The sequence below is a fragment of the Scyliorhinus torazame genome, chromosome 13, assembly GCF_047496885.1.
Source record: "Scyliorhinus torazame isolate Kashiwa2021f chromosome 13, sScyTor2.1, whole genome shotgun sequence".
NCBI classification, from domain to species: domain Eukaryota; kingdom Metazoa; phylum Chordata; class Chondrichthyes; order Carcharhiniformes; family Scyliorhinidae; genus Scyliorhinus; species Scyliorhinus torazame.
The window spans coordinates 96,612,859-96,635,169 of record NC_092719.1 but is presented as its reverse complement, the minus strand read 5'-3'; the positions used below and the strand labels follow the sequence as shown (position 1 = coordinate 96,635,169).

At 51.7% G+C, this 22,311-nt stretch overlaps 1 protein-coding gene across 1 annotated transcript in view; it reads left to right on the top strand.

Moving 5' to 3' along the window:
* LOC140388201 (FYVE, RhoGEF and PH domain-containing protein 5-like) overlaps positions 1–22,311 on the top strand; it is a 1,404,405-nt gene that overhangs the window by 793,284 nt on the left and 588,810 nt on the right. Inside the window, exon 14 of the mRNA XM_072471982.1 lies at positions 6,969–7,068. Within this exon, the coding sequence (XP_072328083.1) occupies positions 6,969–7,068 (100 nt within the window). The remainder of the gene's footprint in view (positions 1–6,968; positions 7,069–22,311) is intronic.

The following is a 22,311-nucleotide window of genomic DNA, read 5'->3' as shown; positions in this document are numbered from 1 at the left end:
TAGACTGCGGGCGTGCCCTCCGACCTTCTGCCCCCTCGGGAGTTCCTACCTCCATCTGCTGTACCGGAGTATGTGTGTGTTGCGCACCAGATAGTGTCAGAGGAGCCTCTTCACTAACAACTGAGGTGGTGTCTCTGGGATGGTGTAGGGTATTGGAGACAGCTGTGACGGGAAATCAGTGTCATCATCGGACTTGAGCTCCGGGGTGTCCTGGGCCTTGGGTTAATGGTTCTTGTCCATGTTGGTGTCCTTGTCGCTGGTTGAGCACCTGGGGATCTGGATGTGGCTGTGGGTGGGGGACACCAGAAAGACCTGGCCGCGGGATCTCACCTCCTCGACCGCCGCTGATTTCCACCCCGGCAACTGCCCTTTCCTCGGTCCCTCTGCTCTGCCATGGTGAGGGGCCGCACATCCGGCGGTTCCCCTCCAGTGTTTTCCCGCTCCCGGGTTATGGTGCCAACAGCATGGGGTTCGATCCCTGTTCCAGCTGGGGTGTATTAGGCATCTGCCTCCTTGTCCTAACCATGTTAGAGATTACGACACTATAGCTGGAACCTGTTTGCGGGCAGAGAACTGAAGAAAAACAAGAACACCCAAGTCTAGGTCTTTAATATATTTCAGGAAAAGCACGATCCTAATCATGACCCATAGGAATCCCACTGTATATCCTCCTGAGACCGAAAAGCAACTGGCCACTGTTTCTCTCTCTCTCTCTCTGTGTTTGCTGTCACTCAGCTAACTGTCCATACATGATGTCACTGTCCCTTTTATTTAAAGCGCTTCAACTCTGCTGACAAGTCTGCTCTGTGCTATTTTATAAAACAGTCTTTACAACATCAAATACATCACATCAACCAACCCACTCTGTTACCTTATCAAATCCATTCTTTAGATTTATTTGAAGCTTTCACCCTTTTCATAAATACCAGAATGAAGAGTTCAATGGAAATTTAAACTCCAAAGCTTTAAAACAGCTGATGAATTGCCAGTTTTGAACAATTGCCCAAGATTCTTTTTGCATTCTAATTTGGCCTAATGCAGTCTGAATGTAGATTATTCACCAAATGATATCTGTCACCTTCAGTCAGCTGTACATCGGGGAAGCTTTTCTGTACATTCTAATACCTTCTGCAAAATGACATCTCCTGACAATTAAAGAGCTGAAAATACAATCCACATGTATGCAGGACGGCATGGTGGCACAATGGTTAGCACTGCTGCCTCACAGTGCCAGGGACCCGGCTTCAATTCCAGCCTTGGGTGACTGTCTGTGGCGTTTGTACATTCTCCCCATGTCTGCGTGGGTTTCCTTCGGGTGCTCTGGTTTCCTTCACAGTCCAAAGATGTGCAGAATAGATGGATTAGCCCTAAATTGCCAGTGTCCAAATATGTGGAGGTTAGGTAGGGTTACAGGGGTAGACCAGGGGAGTGGGCCTAGGTAGGGTGATCTTTCAGATGGTCGGTGTCGTGTTGGGTGTTCCGATACACAAACAAACCAACACGGTTGTAGATAGTACAACTCTGTTTTATTATTCTGTACAATAATAACTGTTAACTTCTGGCTGTGGTTCGTACTTCACCAGCTAACCTGTGGACCCAGCCTTTGCACTATCTTAGTGAGGCACTCAGCACATGGTGTATGTCTGAGTGGCACGCTGTGAGCTCTGTGCTCTGAGCTATCTCCTGGTAGAATGAGCGGGAACTGTGGTGTTCCCTGTTTTATAGTGCGTGTGCTCTCACTGGTGATTGGTTGCGATGTTGTGTGTGTGCTGGTTGGTCCAATTACCTGTCCATCAGTGTGTGTGTGTGATTGCACCATGATATGTTAATGTGGATATCATGACATCCCCCCTTTTCACAAGGATATGTGCCTACATGCTAATAAATATTGGTGTGTACTGAGTGCATCTGAGTATGTGTGTGCAATATTTACAACATGTACATGAGGCTAAACTATATACATAGGAAGGTGTCAGGTGCAACAGAGCAACGAGGTTGTACCACTAACAAAAGAAGTGCAATAAGCAAACATCAAAAGAGAACTTCTGGAACGACAAGAAAGAAACACGTTAACAGTACTGTAAAACAATTCAGTGAGTCCAATGTGCTAACAGGCTCATAAGTCCAGTCTATCAGGTGGGTGACGAATTTGGGTTGACCGCCTCAAGGGTGGGTCAGGATCCACCGGCTGAGGAATGGGCCTGGCCACGGGCGAGAGAGGAAAATGCAGAGTGGCAGGAAGCCCAACGAAGTCGACATCAGGGACAACAGGAGGGCGTGGCACCGGTGCATGATCACGTAGCGAGCGCGGAAGCAGCCTAAGGGCTCGCCGATTACGCCGGCGAATGGAGCCATCAGGCATGCGAACCAGGAACGAGCGGGGAGCCACGCGGCAGAGAACCTCGGCGGTTGCCGACCAGCCACCCTCCGGTAGGTGGATGCGGACGTTGACTCCAGGCGCCAGGGCAGGAAGATCAGATGCCCGAGCGTCATGTGCCACCTTCTGCTGAACGCGCTGCTGTTGCATCCTTTTCAGTACTGGAGCATGGTCGGGTTCAGGATCATGAATGGACGGCACAGTGGTCCTGAGGGTGTGACCCATCAACAGCTGGGCTGGCAAGAGGCCTGTAGACAGTGGGGCCGAGCGATAGGCCAGCAGGGCTAAACAGAAGTCAGATCCCGGGATCAGCTGCCTTGCAGAGGAGCCGCTTCACGATATGGACGCCCTTTTCCGCCTTGCCATTTGACTGGGGATGCAGAGGGCTGGACGTCATGTGTGTGAAGTTGTATGAAGCGGCAAAAGAAGACCATTCTTGGCTCGCAAAACAGGGCCAGTTGTCAGACATGACGGTGAGCGGAATTCCATGGCGAGCGAAGGTTCCTTTGCATGCTCGGATGACAGCTGATGATGTCATGTCGTGCAGGCGTATGACCTCCAGATAATTAGAAAAGTAGTCAATTATAATGACTTAGTCCCTGCCGAGCGCATGAAAGAGGTCCACACCCACCTTTGCCCAGGGGGACGTGACCAACTCATGGGGCTGAAGTGTCTCAGGGGGTTGCGGCGGCTGAAACCTTTGGCAGGTGGGGCAGTTGAGCACCATGTTAGCGATGTCGTCGCTGATGCCCGGCCAATACACTGCTTCTCGGGCCCTCCGCCTGCACTTTTCAACACCAAGATGACCTTCGCGCAGTTGTTCGAGGACGAGCCGGTGCATGCTGTGTGGGATCACAATCCGGTCCAACTTTAGGAGGACACCATCAATGACGGCCAAGTCATCCCGGACATTGTAGAATTGTGGGCACTGCCACTTGAGCCATCCTTCTGTCATGTGGCGCATTACACGCTGTAGAAGGGGGTCAGCCGCAGTCTCATGGCGAATGTGGGCCAGACGTGCATTAGTAGCCGGCAGATAGGGCGATGTGAAGGCTACTTGTGCGTCGACCTGACAAACGAGCCCCTCGATTTGGGCAGTGTGTTCACTGCCCTGGACAGAGGATCCGCGATGATGAGGTCCCTTCCCGGGGTGTAGACAAGTTGGAAGTCGTACCTCCGGAGCTTGAGCAGAATGCGCTGGAGGCGAGGGGTCATATCGTTGAGGTCCTTCTGAATGATGCCGACCAGGGGGTGATGGTCGATCGCCACAGTGAACTGCGGAAGACCATACACATAATCGTGGAATTTGTTGATGCCGGTCAACAAACCTAGGCACTCCTTCTCAATCTGCGCATAGCGCTGTTCTGTGGGGGTCATGGCCCGCGAAGCATAGGCGACCGGGGCCCATGATGCAGTGTCGTCCCGTTGCAGGAGTACCGCCCCAATGCCGGACTGGCTGGCATCAGTCGAGATCTTTGTGTCCCGAGTGGTGTCGAAGAACGCCAATACGCCAAAGGTGGTGAGCTTGATCTTGAGCTCCTCCCATTCCTTCTGGTGTGCGGGCAGCCACTGGAATTCAGTTGTCTTCTTGACCAGGTGGCGAAGAGTCGTTATGTGCGAGGCAAGGTTGGGAATAAACTTCCCCAGGAAGTTGACCATCCCGAGAAAGCGTAACACTGCCTTCTTGTCTGCCGGCTGCGGCATGGCTGCGATGGCTGCCACTTTGTCGGCATCCGGCCACACCCCTGACCGGGATATGTGGTCCCCCAGAAACTTTAGCTCAGTCTGGCCAAAAGAGCACTTGGCTCGGTTGAGGTGCAGGCCCTGATCTTGTATCCGTGCAAAGACACGCTCCATCATCTGTTCCATGATACAATGGAACACCTCGGATGGCGAGACGAAAGTGCACAGCTTCCTGCTGGACTGATCCAGCTGAATCTGCTAAAAACCCTTTTAGGCATCAAGCTTGGTGAATATTTTTGCCCGGGCCATTTCGCTCGTGATTTCATGGAGCTGACCCATGGCGTTGACTCCATGACCCGGGAAAGCACTCCTTGGTCCTGCAGCTGCTGCTTGAGGCGGTCCTTGGGTGGTGCTGGGACTCTACGAGGTGCGTGAATGACCGGGGTGGCGTCCGGTTTGAGCCGTATTCTGTATGTGTAGGGCAGTGTGCCCATGCCCTCGAAAACCTCCTGGTTGTGGGCGAGGAGCGAGTGGAGCTGCGCCCTAAAGTCTGCATCCGGGAAATCGGACGTGCCTTCTGGAGACAGTGTGTACCCGCTGGACGAGGTGGAGGATCTTGCACGCCTAACAGAGAATCCTTCGAGGATCCAACTATCTCCAAAGACAGTGTGGCTGTATGTGAATTGTGTGAAACCTCGAGCTGGCAGGACCCCATGGCCGGGATAACGTTTCCGTTATAATCAACCAGCTGACAGTGGGATGACAGAATCGGTGGTTTAAACTTCAAGGTGTGGAAGGCTGACCATGCAAGGAGATTGGTGGAGGCACCAATGTCCAAGCGGAATGTGATTGGTGATCGGTTGACCGTTAGGGTGGCACACCATTCATCGCCCGGATTAATGCTGTGCACTGGCATTGGCTGGTGGGTCCGACTTGGGGACATCCAGTTCTTGTTTATTACCGCAATGTGGAAGGGTTCCCGGTCGTCGGTATCCCCGGTCTGCATGTCGTCAGGGTATGACTCAGTGTATGGGGGCTGACTGGCCCGCACGTCCCTGTGAGGCTGGCGGAATTGCGGAGAGTTGGCAGGTTGAGCTGCTCGACAGCAGGCAGCGTCGTGGCCCATCCTGCCACAGCGGAGGCATTGTCGCGCTTTGGCCGGACATTGCCGCTTTAAGTGTGCGGATCCACAGTTGCTGCACGTCGTGACATCATGGCATTCATTGCGCCACCGCGCATCCACGGTGCGTAGAGCGCGCCTGCACATCCCGTCCCTCTGCGTCGATGTCCCCTCTTTTGGCGCATACAAGCGCGGGAGGCGTCTGAAAGTGCGCAAAATGGCCGCCCTCGTCCGGACCGCGGGCCGGGAGGAACTCGATCGACTGGACCCGCCCGGTCTCGTAGGACCCCTGCCGTGCCGATTCGGCCGCCTTGATTTGGAAGTACCGGCTGGTCGCGTTTTCGTGGAGGACGCAGGTCTCGATGGCGGTGGCTAGGGTGAGGCACATTATTTTGAGGAGCTGCTGGCGTAGGGTGTCCGAGGTGACCCCAAAAGCTATCTGATCCCAAATCATGGAGTCGGAGGTGGCCTCATAGCCGCAGGACTGCGCGAGGATACGGAGGTGTGTCAAAAAAGATTGAAAAGGCTCATCCTTACCCTGCAGGCGCTGCTGGAAGAGGTACCTCTCGAAGCTCTCATTGACTTCCACGCTGAAGTGTTCCTCAAATTTTAGAAGGACCGTCTTGTATTTCGTCTTGTCCTCGTCTTCCGCGAATGCCAGGGAGTTGTAGATGTGGATGGCATGTTGACCCGCCGTGCAGAGGAGGAGGGCGATCTTCCTGGTGTCCGATGCATTCTCCCTGTCTGTGGCTTCTAGGAAGAGCTGGAAGCGCTGTTTAAACAGCTTCCAGTTGACGCCAAGATTTCCAGCAATCCGGAGTGGCTGCGGCGGGCTGATGGTTTCCATGGCACAGGATGGCGGGTTTCTGAAGAGATGCAGGTAGGTCTCACAGTCGCTGGCGAGTTTCCAGTCCTGGTATCATGTTGTGTTGGGTGTTCCGATACACAAACAAACCAACACGGTTGTAGATGGTACAACTCTGCTTTATTGTTCTGCACAATAATAACTATTAACTTCTGGCTGTGGTTCGTACTTCACCGGCTAACCTGTGGACCCGGCCCTATCACTATCTTGGTGAGGCACTCAGCACATGGTGTATGTCTGAGTGGCACGCTGTGAGCTCTGTGCTCTGAGCTATCTCCTTGTAGAATGAGCGGGAACTGTGGTGTTCCCTGTTTTATAGTGCGTGTGCTCTCACTGGTGATTGGCTGCGATGTTGTGTGTGTGTTGGTTGGTCCAACGACCTGTCCATCAGTGTGTGTGTGTGATTGCACCATGATATGTTAATGTGGATATCATGACAGTCGGTGCAGACCCGTTTGGCCAAATGGCCTCCTTCTGCACTGTAGGGATTTTATGATCATTATGTGGAAATATCAGGGGCAGCACGGTAGCACAAGTGGATAGCACTGTGGCTTCACAGCTCCAGGGTCCCAGGTTCGATTCCGGCTTGGGTCACTGTCTGTGCGGAGTCTGCACATTCTCCCCGTGTCTGCGTGGGTTTCCTCCGGGTGCTCCGGTTTCCTCCCACAGTCCAAAGATGTGCAGGTTAGGTGGACTGGCCATGATAAATTGTCTTTAGTGACCAAAAAGGTTAGGACGGGTTACGGGGATAGGGTGAGGGCTTAAGTGGGTCGGTGTAGACTTGATGGGCCGAATGGCCTCCTTCTGCACTGTATGTTCTATGTTCTACATGTTCTATGACTTGTCACAATGAATTAGATGGCAGTAACTCATTATTTGACAAGTGACTTTTCTAATGTTATCCTTTCTCTATTCCTTGTCAGTTCCTCCACAGAGCGTGATGAGTGGTTGGCTGCTATTAGCAAAGCAGTGGAGGATTACCAGAGGATGCCAACATTCCCTGGGTTGAGAGGGAATACTGAGGTGAGTGCTGCAGCAGAGATTTCCTTCATTTTTATCTTCCCAATATTGATGCTGATCACATTAAACATCTCACTCTTACTTCAAGCTACGATGCTCTGACTTAGACAAGGAGACAGAGAGGAATGTGTCTAAGTTTGGCCATCATAGGAAATTAAGTGAGGAGAATACAAAGAGGCTGCAAAAGAAATATAAAGACTGGGGACAGGATTAGTGGACTTCTCCAGAGCAAAATTGGCGCCACACCTGGACCAATTCACTGACCGAAAAGAGGCTAGCAGTGGTGCCATGTGGAACTTGACTGATGCGAAACGGTGCCGGGTTCAGGATTGACACTCAGGAGGCTGACAAGCTGCAGCCGCATATTCGCACCACTCTCCACGCGCACTCATCCCAGCAAACAAGATGGCAGTGAGGAGAGCGGCATCCTGTTTCACGCCGCTGAACTCAAGACCTGCTGGACACCGTGGAGGAGAGGTGGGTGACCCTGTACCCCGGGGTGGGAAGGAGGCTGCCAGCTGTCGCCGTTTGCCGTGCCTGGAAGCAAGTGGCAGAGGTCGTGAGCGTCATGGGCAACACCATTAGGACTGGCCAGCAATGCCAGAAAAAACTGTACGACCCCCTCAGGATGGCCATGGTGAGTAGGCAGCACTGTCCCCTAGCCGAACCACCATCTCACATATCCGTAACCCTTCACCAACCAGCAGGATGACCGAGCCCCCACCCAGCATCACATGCCGGCACCCATATCAGCCGCCATGGCTGATTACCGTGGCCACTAAAGCTACCAGCCTCCCACCCCCTGGGCTGCATGCAAAATGACTGTCTAATTCTGTGCCTTTTCTGTTCCCCACCGCTCCCCCACGCCCAGGAGAAATTCGCTCATAACTGCCGTGAGAGGGAGAAGACTGGAGGGGGACCGCCGGACCTGCAGCCCCTCACCGCAGCAGAAATGGGGGCACTAGACATGGTCGGTGGGCCTGGAGAAAGGGCAGTCGCCAAGGCGGAGGTCTGCATCGGACAAGGGAGTGAGACCCGGCTGAGTTGCAGTTAACCATGGCAGATGTGTCTCCTACCTACACCACCACTCCCCCTCAACCCCCCCCACACACACACACACCCCAAGCCTGGGTGCAATCATGTGACTTGTCTTGTGTCTTCGAGGAGCTGCTGGCGATGGAGTGGGCCCTTCTGGTGTTTCCCCACCCCCAACCATAACCACAGGTGGTGAGCAGTGATGACGAGGACACAAATACGGACAGGAGCACTTGACCTGCATCCAATGACACCCCAGACCTCGAATCCGGGGAAGACGCCAGCTTTCGGTCACGGCTGTCTCCAACCATCCCAGAGGCACTCAGCTCGGTTTGGCACTTTAGTGAAGAGGCTCCTGGGGCACTATCTGGTGTGCACCCGGGACTGCTTGCAGGATCCCAGGTTCGATTCCCGGCTTCGGTCACTGTCTGTGCGGAGTCTGCACGTTCTCCCCGTGTCTGCGTGGGTTTCCTCCGGGTTCTCCGGTTTGCACTGTGCTACCGTGCCGCCCACAAGTCAATGTCAGGAGTGGGATACTATAATGTCCCTACCCTGCAGTAGTAGTGTCCAGCGTGCAGCGCGGACCTGACATACTGAACAATCTTTGAGTCAACCGTCTAACAAGAGTTGGGTCGGGGTGTGTTCCATGAGAATAGTGACGGGAATGCGTCCGGTATTGCAGGCAAAATATTGGACAGCCCAAAATACTGCGAGCAAGTGTCATTCACATTCAGAGAAACCTTGCGCTGAGGTAAGTACCATATTTTATTATATTATTATTATTTCTTATAAAAATTTAATTTAGTTGTTAGCGAGATCTTGGTAGAAAGTTAGAGGAATGGCAGGGAAGGGAGTGCAATGTTCCTCCTGCAGGATGTTTGAGGTGAGGGATGCCGTTAGTGTCCCTGCTGATTTTACCTGCAGGAAGTGCAGCCATCTCCAGCTCCTCCAAGACCGAGTTAGGGAACTGGAGCTGGAGTTGGAAGAACTTCGGATCATTCGGGAGGCAGAGGGGGTCATAGATAGCAGCTTCAGGGAATTAGTTACACCAAAGATTGGAGATAGATGGGTAACTGTAAGAGGGATTGGGAAGAAGCAGTCAGTGCAGGGATCCCCTGCGGACGTTCCCCTGAGTAACAAGTATACTGCTTTGGATACTTGTGGGGGGGATGACTTACCAGGGGTAAGCCATGGGGTACGGGCCTCTGGCACGGAGTCTGTCCCTGTTGCTCAGAAGGGAAGGGGAGAGAGGAGCAGAGCAATAGTAATTGGGGACTCGATAGTCAGGGGCACAGATAGGAGATTTTGTGGTAGCGAGAGAGACTCACGTTTGCTATGTTGCCTCCCAGGTACAAGGGTACGTAATGTCTCAGATCGTGTTTTCCGGGTCCTTAAGGGGGAGGGGGAGCAGCCCCAAGTTGTGGTCCACATTGGCACTAACGACATAGGTAGGAAAGGGGACAAGGATGTCAGGCAGGCTTTCAGGGAGCTAAGATGGAAGCTCAGAACTAGAACAAACAGAGTTGTTATCTCTGGGTTGTTGCCCGTGCCACGTGATAATGAGATGAGGAATAGGGAGAGAGAGCAATTAAACACGTGGCTACAGGGATGGTGCAGGCGGGAGAGATTCAGATTTCTGGATAACTGGGGCTCTTTCTGGGGAAGGTGGGACCTCTACAGACAGGATGGTCTACATCTGAACCTGAGGGGCACAAATATCCTGGGGGGGAGATTTGTTAGTGCTCTTTGGGGGGGTTTAAACTAATGCAGCAGGGGCATGGGAACCTGGATTGTAGTTTTAGGGTACGGGAGATTGAGAGTATAGAGGTCAGGAGCACAGATTTGACTTCGCAGGAGGGGGCCAGTGTTCAGGTAGGTGGTTTGAAGTGTGTCTACTTCAATGCCAGGAGTATGCGAAATAAGGTTGGGGAACTGGCAGCATGCGTTGGTACCTGGGACTTCGATGTTGTGGCCATTTCCGAGACATGGATAGAGCAGGGACAGGAATGGTTGTTGCAGGTTCCGGGGTTTAGGTGTTTTAGTAAGCTCAGAGAAGGAGGCAAAAGAGGGGGAGGTGTGGCGCTGCTAGTCAAGAACAGTATTACGGTGGCGGAGAGGATGCTAGATGGGGACTCTTCTTCCGAGGTAGTATGGGCTGAGGTTAGAAACAGGAAAGGAGAGGTCACCCTGTTGGGAGTTTTCTATAGGCCTCCTAATAGTTCTAGGGATGTAGAGGAAAGGATGGCGAAGATGATTCTGGATAAGAGCGAAAGTAACAGGGTACTTATTATGGGAGACTTTAACTTTCCAAATATTGACTGGAAAAGATATAGTTCGAGTACATTAGATGGGTCGTGTTTTGTACAATGTGTGCAGGAGGGTTGACAGGCCAACAAGAGGCGAGGCCACATTGGATTTGGTTTTGGGTAATGAACCAGGCCAGGTGTTAGATTTGGAGGTAGGTTAGCACTTTGGGGACAGTGACCACAATTCGGTGACGTTTACGTTAGTGATGGAAAGGGATAAGTATACCCCGCAGGGCAAGAGTTATAGCTGGGGGAAGGGCAATTTTGATGCCATTAGACATGACTTGGGAGGGGTAGGTTGGAGAAGTAGGCTGCAAGTGTTGGGCACATTGGATATATGGAGCTTGTTCAAGGAACAGCTACTGCGTGTTCTTGATAAGTACGTACCGGACAGGCAGGGAGGAAGGCGTCGAGCGAGGGAACCGTGGTTTACCAAAGAAGTGGAATCTCTTGTTAAGAGGAAGAAGGAGGCCTGTGTGAAGTTTCAGTTGGGGCGATGGATAGTTACAAGGTAGCGAGGAAGGACCTAAAGAGAGAGCTAAGACGAGCAAGGAGGGGACATGAGAAGCATTTGGCAGGTAGGAACAAGGAAAACCCAAAAGCTTTCTATAGGTATGTCAGGAATAAAAGAATGACTAGGGTAAGAGTAGGGCCAGTCAAGGACAGGGGTGGGAAGTTGTGTGTGGAGTCTGAAGAGATAGGCGAGATACTAAATTAATATTTTTCGTCAGTATTCACTCAGGAAAAAGATAATGTTGTGGAGGAGAATGCTGAGCTCCAGGCTATTAGAATAGATGGCATTGAGGTACGTAGGGAAGAGGTGTTGGCAATTCTGGACAGGCTGAAAATAGATAAGTCCCCGGGGCCTGATGGGATTTATCCTAGGATTCTCTGGGAAGCCAGGGAAGAGATTGCTGAGCCTTTGGCTTTGATTTTTATGTCATCATTGGCTACAGGAATAGTGCCAGAGGACTGGAGGATAGTAAATGTGGTCCCTTTGTTCAAGAAGGGGAGTAGAGACAACCCCGGCAACTCTAGACCGGTGAGCCTCACGCCTGTTGTGGGTAAAGTCTTGAAGGGGATTATAAGAGACAAGATTTATAATCATCTAGATAGGAATAATATGATTAGGGATAGTCAGCATGGCTTTGTGAAGGGGAGGTCATGCCTCACAAACCTTATCGAGTTCTTTTAGAAGGTGACTGAACAGGTAGACGAGGGTAGAGCAGTTGATGTGGTGTATATGGATTTCATTAAAGCGTTTGATAAGGTTCCCCACGGTAGGCTATTGCAGAAAATACGGAGGCTGGGGATTGAGGGTGATTTAGAGATGTGGATCAGAAATTGGCTAGCTGAAAGAAGACAGAGGGTGGTGGTTGATGGGAAATGTTCAGAATGGAGTTCAGTTACAAGTGGCGTACCACAAGGATCTGTTCTGGGGCCGTTGCTGTTTGTCATTTTTATAAATGACCTAGAGGAGGGCGCAGAAGGGTGGGTGAGTAAATTTGCAGACGACACTAAAGTCGGTGGTGTTGTCGACAGTGCGGAAGGATGTAGCAGGTTACAGAGGGACATCGATAAGCTGCAGAGCTGAGCTGAGAGGTGGAAAATGGAGTTTAATGTAGAGAAGATAATATAATGTGATTCACTTTGGAAGGAATAACAGGAATGCGGAATATTTGGCTAATGGTAAAATTCTTGGAAGTCTGGATGAGCAGAGATCCATTTACATAGATCCCTGAAAGTTGCCACCCAGGTTGATAGGGTTGTCAAGAAGGCCTATGGAGTGTTGGCCTTTATTGGTAGAGGGATTGAGTTCCGGAGTCATGAGGTCATGGTGCAGCTCTGGTACGGCCGCATTTGGAGTATTGCGTACAGTTCTGGTCACCGCATTATAGGAAGGACGTGGAGGCTTTGGAGCGGGTGCAGAGGAGATTTACCAGGTGTTGCCTGGTATGGAGGGAAAATCTTATGAGGAAAGGCTGATGGACTTGAGGTTGTTTTCGTTAGAGAGAAGAAGGTTACGAGGAGACTTAATAGAGGCATACAAAATGATCAGAGGGTTAGATAGGGTGGATAGTGAGAGCCTTCTCCCGTGGATGGAAATGGCTAGCACGAGGGGACATAGCCTTAAACTGAGAGGTAATAGATATAGGACAGAGGTAGGTTCTTTACGCAAAGAGTGGTGAGGCCGTGGAATGCCCTACCTGCAACAGTAGTGAACTCGCCAACATTGAGGGCATTTAAAAGTTTATTGGATAAGCATATGGATGATAATGGCATAGTGTAGGTTAGATGGCTTTTGTTTTTTGACTTCCCATGTCGGTGCAACATCGTGGGCTGAAGGGCCTGTACTGCGCTGTATCGTTCTATGTTCTATGTTCTAATTAGGCCACTCAGCCCATCGAGTCAGCTCCGCCATTCAATCATGGCTGATATTTTTCTCATCCCCATTCTCCTGCCTTCTCCCCATAACCCCATATCCCCTTATTAATCAAGAACCTATCTATCTCTGTCTTAAAGACACTCAGTGATTTGGCCTCCACAGCCTTCTGCGGCAAAGAGTTCCACAAATTCACCACCCACTGGCTGAAGAAATTTTTAAAGGATCGTCCCTTCAGTCTGTGATGGTGTCCTCTGGTTCTAGTTCTTCCTACAAGTGGAAACATCCTCTCCATGTCCACCCTATCCAGGCCTCGCAGTATCCTGTGTTTCAATAAGATCCCCCCCTCATCCTTCTAAACTCCAACAAGTACAGACCCAGAGTCCTCAACTGTTCCTCATATGACAAACTGTTCATTCGAGGGATTATTCTTGTGAATCTCCTCTGGATCCTTTCCAAGGCCAGCACATCATTCCTTAGCTACAGGGCCCAAAACTGCTCACAATACTCCAAATGGGGTCTGACCAGAGCCTTATCTACATGAGCCTGAACGAGATAATCTCCCCTCGGACAGTGCTTCCCAAAAGGTGGCCGTCGACACCTCCCATTCTGGTTCAATTCCACATAATCTTCAATCGCTACCCGCACCTTTTCACAAAAACCTCCATCTGCCAACAACCCCGAATCAAGCCCCCACCCCGGCCTCTGCTCCTGTCCTGATCTAAGCTGAATCTCCAGCCATTGGGGCGCATGGGCCGAAATTAATATCCCCGCATGCTCTGTCCCCAACACCTGTAAAAGAGGTGGCCGAGTTGTGCTACTGGTTAGGAAGAATATCACAGCTGTACTGCGGGAGGACACCTCAGAGGGCAGTGAGGCTATATGGGTAGAGATCAGGAATAAGAAGGGTGCAGTCACAATGTTGGGGGTTTACTACAGGCCTCCCAACAGCCAGCGGGAGATAGAGGAGCAGATAGGTAGACAGATTTTGGAAAAGAGTAAAAACAACAGGGTTGTGGTGATGGGAGACTTCAACTTGCCCAATATTGACTGGGACTCACTTAGTGCCAGGGGCTTAGATGGGGCGGAGTTTGTAAGGAGCATCCAGGAGGGCTTCTTAAAACAATATGTGGACAGTCCAGCTAGGGAAGGGGCGGTACTGGACCTGGTATTGGGGAATGAGCCCGGCCAGGTGGTAGATGTTTCAGTAGGGGAGCATTTCGGGAACAGTGATCACAGTTCCGTAAGTTTTAAAGTGCTGGTGGACAAGGATAAGAGTGGTCCTAGGATGAATGTGCTAAATTGGGGGAAGGCTAATTATAACAATATTAGACGGGAACTGAAGAACATAGATTGGGGGCGGATGTTTGAGGGCAAATCAACATCTGACATGTGGGAGGCTTTCAAGTGTCAGTTGAAAGGAATTCAGGACCGGCATGTTCCTGTGAGGAAGAAGGATAAATACGGCAATTTCCGGGAACCTTGGATAACGAGAGATATTGTAGGCCTCGTCAAAAAGAAAAAGGAGGCATTTGTCAGGGCTAAAAGGCTGGGAACAGACGAAGCCTGTGTGGAATATAAGGAAAGTAGGAAGGAACTTCAGCAAGGAGTCAGGAGGGCTAGAAGGGGTCACGAAAAGTCATTGGCAAATAGGGTTAAGGAAAATCCCAAGGCTTTTTACACGTACATAAAAAGCAAGAGGGTAGCCAGGGAAAGGGTTGGCCCACTGAAGGATAGGCAAGGGAATCTATATGTGGAGCCAGAGGAAATGGGCAAGGTACTAAATGAATACTTTGCATCAGTATTCACCAAAGAGAAGAGATTGGTAGATGTTGAGTCTGGAGAAGGGTGTGTAGATAGCCTGGGTCACATTGAGATCCAAAAAGACGAGGTGTTGGGTGTCTTAAAAAATATTAAGGTAGATAAGTCCCCAGGGCCTGATGGGATCCACCCAAAATACTGAAGGAGGCTGGAGAGGAAATTGCTGAGGCCTTGACAGAAATCTTTGGATCCTCACTGTCTTCAGGTGATGTCCCGGAGGATTGGAGAATAGCCAATGTTGTTCCTCTGTTTAAGAAGGGTAGCAAGGATAATCCAGGGAACTACAGGCCGGTGAGCCTTACTTCAGTGGTAGGGAAATTACTGGAGAGAATTCTTCGAGACCGGATCTACTCCCATTTGGAAGCAAATGGACGTATTAGTGAGAGGCAGCATGGTTTTGTGAAGGGGAGGTCGTGTCTCACTAACTTGATAGAGTTTTTCGAGGAGGTCATTAAGATGATTGATGCAGGTAGGGCAGTGGATGTTGTCTATATGGACTTCAGTAAGGCCTTTGGCAAGGTCCCTCATGGTAGACTAGTACAAAAGGTGAAGTCACACGGGATCAAGGGTGAGCTGGCAAGGTGGATACAGAACTGGCTAGGTCATAGAAGGCAGAGAGTAGCAATGGAAGGATGCTTTTCTAATTGGAGGGCTGTGACCAGTGGTGTTCCACAGGGATCAGTGCTGGGACCTTTGCTCTTTGTAGTATATATAAATGATTTGGAGGAAAATGTAACTGGTCTGATTAGTAAGTTTGCAGACGACACAAAGGTTGGTGGAATTGCAGATAGCGATGAGGACTGTCAGAGGATACAGCAGGATTTAGATTGTTTGGAGACTTGGGCGGAGAGATGGCAGATGGAGTTTAATCCGGACAAATGTGAGGTAATGCATTTTGGAAGGTCTAATGCAGGTAGGGAATATACAGTGAATGGTAGAACCCTCAAGAGTATTGAAAGTCAAAGAGATCTAGGAGTACAGGTCCACAGGTCACTGAAAGGGGCAACACAGGTGGAGAAGGTAGTCAAGAAGGCATAAGGCATGTTTGCCTTCATTGGCCGGGGCATTGAGTATAAGAATTGGCAAGTCATGTTGCAGCTGTATAGAACCTTAGTTTGGCCACACTTGGAGTATAGTGTTCAATTCTGGTCGCCACACTACCAGAAGGATGTGGAGGCTTTAGAGAGGGTGCAGAAGAGATTTACCAGAATGTTGCCTGGTATGGAAGCCATTAGCTATGAGGAGCGGTTGAATAAACTCGGTTTGTTCTCACTGGAACGAAGGAGGTTGAGGGGCGACCTGATAGAGGTCTACAAAATTATGAGGGGCATAGACAGAGTGGAGAGTCAGAGGCTTTTCCCCGGGGTAGAGGGGTCAATTACTAGGGGGCATAGGTTTAAGGTGAGAGGGGCAAGGTTTAGAGTAGATGTAGGAGGCAAGTTTTTTACGCAGAGGGTAGTGGGTGCCTGGCACTCGCTACCGGAGGAGGTGGTGGAAGCAGGGACGATAGTGACATTTAAGGGGCATCTTGACAAATACATGAATAGGATGGGAATAGAGGGATACAGACCCAGGAAGTGTAGAAGATTGTAGTTTAGTCGGGCAGCATGGTCGGCTTGGAGGGCCGAAGGGCCTGTTCCTGTGCTGTACATTTCTTTGTTCTTTGTTTGTTCTTTGTTGACAGGCTGCCCTGCCAAAGGCAGCCATGTACCAGTCACAACGGGTCATCACTGAGATCGTGGGCAGCATTGCCCAGGCACTGGCCGTCCTGGCGCAGACATCGAGGGAGGTGGCCCAGTCGCAGAGGGAGATGGTCCACTCTGTGCTCCATGGCCGCGAGCATGGCCATCTCGTTGAGATGGGAGAGGGCCACCAAGACTGGCCGTGGCAGATGGCGGGGAGCGTTAGGGGTTAGCTCCGCTCGCATCCCCGTCCCGTACAGTAGCCAGGGGGCCATAAGGCACCCCGAGGGAGGAGGAGGCGATGGGGAGGTGCCGAAACACCACAGCACCTCGGACTCCTTCCCCCACCCCTCGTCCTTGGCACACCACATGGCCAGCGGGCAAAATAGGGCGGCTCCACGGCAGCTGGTACCCACATCCAGGCCCAGTCGCCCCAGAAGACGGCCTCCAAAAGGGTCACAGGGCAAGAATCGCAAGCAGGCTGTCTCCACTCCTGATGTACCGCCTGGGGATCGACTTAGATGTAGCGGTAGGGCCCATAAGGCCAGAAAGGTAGACACCCTTCCTCGGTGCTCTGTCAGAAGGGTGTGAAGGAAGCTCTGTCAAAAGGCTGGCTGCAGAGGGGGCGCTGCAGGGGTGGGTGTGCTGATCAGAGGGTCGGGAGAGAGGATGTGGCCACAGACTCCAATACAGCCGGCGCTCACTGCTCCAGTATCTCCATCCCCGCCACCCCAAGGGCTCGGTGGAACCATGTGATGGAATGGCCAGCTCGCATGCAGGGATCACCTAGGTGCAGGGACTTCCGGGTGCGGCGATGACCAGCTGAGCTCCCGGTGAAACGGACTTTTGGGCTCTTGGTAGGAGCCCCAACGGCAATTTTGACGGCTAAAAACACTGTGCGGTAAACCAGAAGGGAATCCCCCCTGGATACGGATGAAAAAAGGAGGAGAAAGTTGCCGGATTGCAGTGGATCCTTTAGAACAGCGGCAAGGAAGGCAAGCAAAAACCAAGATGGCGTCGGAAGGTGGCAGTTTAACATGGGGCCCTGAACAACAAGAGTTCTTGAAATGCTGTGTGGAAGAGATCAAAAAGGAAATGAAGAAAGAGCTGTTGGCCCCGATACTACAGGCGATCAAAGGGCTAATGGAGGAACAAAAGACCCAGGAGCGGGAGCTTCGGGTCGTGAAGGCAAAGGCAGCCGAGAAGGAGGACGACATACAGGGCCTGGTGATGAAGACGGAGATGCATGAGGCACATCAGAAACGATGTGTGGAAAGGTTGGAGGCACTGGAGAACAACGCAAGGAGGAACAACCTGAGGATTCTTGGTCTTCCTGAAGGTGCGGAGGGAGCGGACGTCGGGGCATATGTGAGCACGATGCTGCACTCGTTAATGGGAGCGGAGGCCCCGGCGGGTCCGTTGGAGGTGGAGGGAGCATACCGAGTGATGGCGCGAGGACCGAGAGCAGGAGAAATTCCCAGAGCCATAGTGGTGAGATTCCTCCGTTTTAAGGATAGAGAAATGGTCCTTAGATGGGCAAAGAAAACTCGGAGCAGTAAATGGGAGAACGCGGTGATCCGCGTATATCAAGACTGGAGTGCGGAGGTGGCGAGAAGGAGGGCGAGCTTTAATCGGGCCAAGGCTGTGCTTCATAAAAAGAAGATAAAATTGGGAATGCTGCAACCGGCAAGACTGTGGGTCACATATCAAGGGAGGCACCACTACTTTGAGGCGGCGGATGAAGCGTGGACTTTTATTGTGGAAGAAAAACTGGAATGAGCGGGTTATTAAAAAGAACGTTTGAACAAAGTGGTGGGGCGAATGTGGGGGGCGAAGAGGGGGGTTAAAAAGGGGGGAAAGAGGAGTTTTATGTACTAATCCTGTGATGTGGTAACTTTTCTCTCTTCCACAGGTGGTGATGGGGGGAGGAGGGGAGGTGGAGGAGATGGGGCGTTGGCCATTGGGGGCGGGGCCAAGGGAGAAGCGCGGGCTTGGTTCCCACGCTATGATAATCATGGCGGGAATAGAGAAGCAGGAAGGAGGGGGCGTCGCACAGTGCGAGCCGAGGTCACGGGGGGAAGCCGAGGTCGCCCAGAGTTTGCTGACTTCTGGGAGCAACATGGGGGGAGTAATTACGCTAGCGGGGGATCTAGCGGGGGGGAATTACTGGGTTGCTGCTGCTGGGGAGAGGGGGGAGCTGGTATGGGAGGGGATGGGTGGGGGGGGCACCGCCTGGGGGAGATACAGCTGCGTGGGAACCGGGTGAGGAGCTGGAAAAAGGGGATGGCTAATCGACAAGGGGAGGGGGTAGGAAGCCCCCCAACCCGGCTGATCACGTGGAACGTGAGAGGGCTGAACGGGCCGATAAAGAGGGCACGGGTACTCGCACACCTTAAGAAACTTAAGGCAGATGTGGTTATGTTACAGGAAACGCACCTGAAACTGATAGACCAGGTTAGGCTACGCAAAGGATGGGTGGGGCAGGTGTTCCATTCGGGGCTAGATGCGAAAAACAGGGGGTTGGCTATATTAGTGGCGAAGCGGGTAATGTTCGAGGCAAAGACTATAGTGGCGGATAACAGGGGCAGATACGTGATGGTGAGTGGCAAACTACAGAGGGAGACGATGGTTTTGGTAAACGTATATGCCCCGAACTGGGATGATGCCAATTTTATGAGGCGGATGCTAGGACGCATTCCGGACCTAGAGATGGGAAAGCTGATAATGGGGGGAGATTTTAATACGGTGTTGGAACCAGGGCTGGATAGGTCGAAGTCCAGGACTGGAAGGAGGCCGGCAGAAGCCAAGGTACTTAAAGATTTTATGGAGCAGATGGGAGGTGTAGACCCGTGGAGATTTAGCAGACCGAGGAGTAAGGAGTTCTCGTTTTTCTCCTATGTCCATAAAGTCTACTCGCGAATAGACTTTTTTGTGCTGGGAAGGGCGTTGATCCCGAAGGTGAGGGGAACGGAGTATACAGCTATAGCCATTTCGGATCACGCTCCACACTGGGTAGACTTGGAGATAGGGGAGGAAACAGGAGGGCGCCCACCCTGGAGAATGGACATGGGACTAATGGCAGATGAGGGGGTGTGTCTAAGGGTGAGGGGGTGCACTGAAAAGTACTTGGAACTCAATGATAATGGGGAGGTCCAGGTGGGAGTGGTCTGGGAGGCGTTGAAGGCGGTGGTTAGAGGGGAGCTGATATCAATAAGGGCACATAAAGGGAAGCAGGAGAGTAAGGAACGGGAGCGGTTGCTGCAAGAACTTTTGAGGGTGGACAGACAATATGCGGAAGCACCGGACGAGGGACTGTACAGGGAAAGGCAAAGGCTACATGTAGAATTTGACTTGCTGACTACGGGCACTGCAGAGGCACAATGGAGGAAGGCACAGGGTGTACAGTACGAATATGGGGAGAAGGCGAGCAGGTTGCTGGCACACCAATTGAGGAAAAGGGGAGCAGCGAGGGAAATAGGGGGAGTGAGGGATGAGGAAGGAGAGATGGAGCGGGAAGCGGAGAGAGTGAATGGAGTGTTCAAGACATTTTATAAAAAATTATATGAAGCTCAACCCCCGGATGGGAGGGAGAGAATGATGGGCTTCTTGGGTCGGCTGGAATTTCCCAAGGTGGAAGAGCCGGAAAGGGTGGGACTGGGAGCACAGATCGAGGTAGACGAAGTGGTGAAAGGAATTAGGAGCATGCAGGCGGGAAAGGCCCCGGGACCGGATGGATTCCCAGTCGAATTCTATAGAAAATATGTGGACTTGCTCGCCCCGGTATTGACGAGAACCTTTAATGAGGCAAAGGAAAGGGGACAACTGCCCCCGACTATGTCTGAAGCAACGATATCGCTTCTCTTAAAGAAGGAAAAGGACCCGCTACACTGCGGGTCCTATAGACCTATTTCCCTCCTAAATGTAGATGCCAAGATCCTGGCCAAGGTAATGGCAATGAGAATAGAGGAATGTGTCCCGGGAGTGGTCCACGAGGACCAAACTGGGTTTGTGAAGGGGAGACAGCTGAACACGAATATACGGAGGCTGTTAGTGGTAATGATGATGGCCCCACCAGAGGGGGAAACGGAGATAGTAGTGGCGATGGATGCCGAGAAAGCATTTGATAGAGTGGAGTGGGATTATTTGTGGGAGGTGTTGAGGAGATTTGGTTTTGGAGAGGGGTATGTTAGATGGGTGCAGCTGTTGTATAGGGCCCCGATGGCGAGCGTGGTCACGAATGGACGGGGATCTGCATATTTTCGGCTCCATAGAGGGACAAGGCAGGGATGCCCTCTGTCCCCATTATTGTTTGCACTGGCGATTGAGCCCCTGGCGATAGCGGTGAGGGGTTCCAAGAAGTGGAGGGGAGTACTTAGAGGAGGAGAAGAACACCGGGTATCTTTGTATGTGGACGATTTGCTACTATACGTGGCAGACCCGGCGGAGGGGATGCCAGAAATAATGTGGATACTTGGGGAGTTTGGGGATTTTTCAGGGTATAAATTGAACATGGGGAAAAGTGAGTTGTTTGTGGTGCATCCAGGGGAGCAGAGTAGAGAAATAGAGGACCTACCGTTGAGGAAGGTAACAAGGGACTTTCGTTACCTGGGGATCCAGATAGCCAAGAATTGGGGCACATTGCATAGGATAAATTTAACGCGGTTGGTGGAACAAATGGAGGAGGATTTCAAGAGATGGGATATGGTATCCCTGTCACTGGCAGGGAGGGTGCAGGCGGTTAAGATGGTGGTCCTCCCGAGATTCCTCTTTGTGTTTCAGTGCCTCCCTGTGGTGATCACGAAGGCTTTTTTTAAAAGGATTGAAAAGAGCATCATGGGTTTTGTGTGGGCCGGGAAGACCCCGAGAGTGAGGAAGGGATTCTTACAGCGTAGCAGGGATAGGGGGGGGCTGGCACTACCGAGCCTAAGTGAGTATTATTGGGCCGCTAATATTTCAATGGTGAGTAAGTGGATGGGAGAGGAGGAGGGAGCGGCGTGGAAGAGATTAGAGAGGGCGTCCTGTAGGGGGACTAGCCTACAGGCTATGGTGACAGCCCCATTGCCGTTCTCACCGAGGAACTACACCACAAGCCCGGTGGTGGTGGCTACACTGAAGATTTGGGGACAATGGAGACGGCATACGGGAAAGACTGGAGCCTTGGGGGGGTCCCCGATAAGAAACAACCATAGGTTTGTCCCGGGAGGAATGGATGGGGGATATGGAATGTGGCAAAGAGCAGGAATAACGCAACTGAAAGATCTGTTTATGGATGGGAAGTTCGCGAGTCTGGGAGCGCTGACTGAGAAATATGGGTTGCCCCAAGGGAATGCATTCAGGTATATGCAACTGAGGGCTTTTGCGAGGCAACAGGTGAGGGAATTTCCGCAGCTCCCGACACAAGAGGTGCAGGACAGAGTGATCTCAAAGACATGGGTGGGGGATGGTAAGGTGTCAGATATATATAGGGAAATGAGGGACGAAGGGGAGACTATGGTAGATGAACTAAAAGGGAAATGGGAAGAAGAGCTGGGGGAGGAGATCGAGGAGGGGCTGTGGGCAGATGCCCTAAGCAGGGTAAACTCGTCGTCCTCGTGTGCCAGGCTAAGCCTGATTCAGTTTAAGGTATTACACGGGGCGCATATGACTGGAGCACGGCTCAGTAAGTTTTTTGGGGTGGAGGATAGGTGTGCGAGGTGCTCGAGAAGCCCAGTGAATCATACCCATATGTTTTGGTCATGCCCGGCACTACAGGGGTTTTGGATGGTGGTGACAAAGGTGCTTTCAAAAGTAGTAGGAGTCCGGGTCGAACCAAGCTGGGGGTTGGCTATATTTGGGGTTGCACAAGTGCAGGAGGCGAGAGAGGCCGATGTTTTGGCCTTTGCGTCCCTAGTAGCCCGGCGCAGGATATTGTTAATGTGGAAAGAAGCCAAGCCCCCGGGGGTGGAGACCTGGATAAATGACATGGCAGGGTTTATAAAGCTAGAGCGGATTAAGTTCGTTCTAAGGGGGTTGGCTCAAG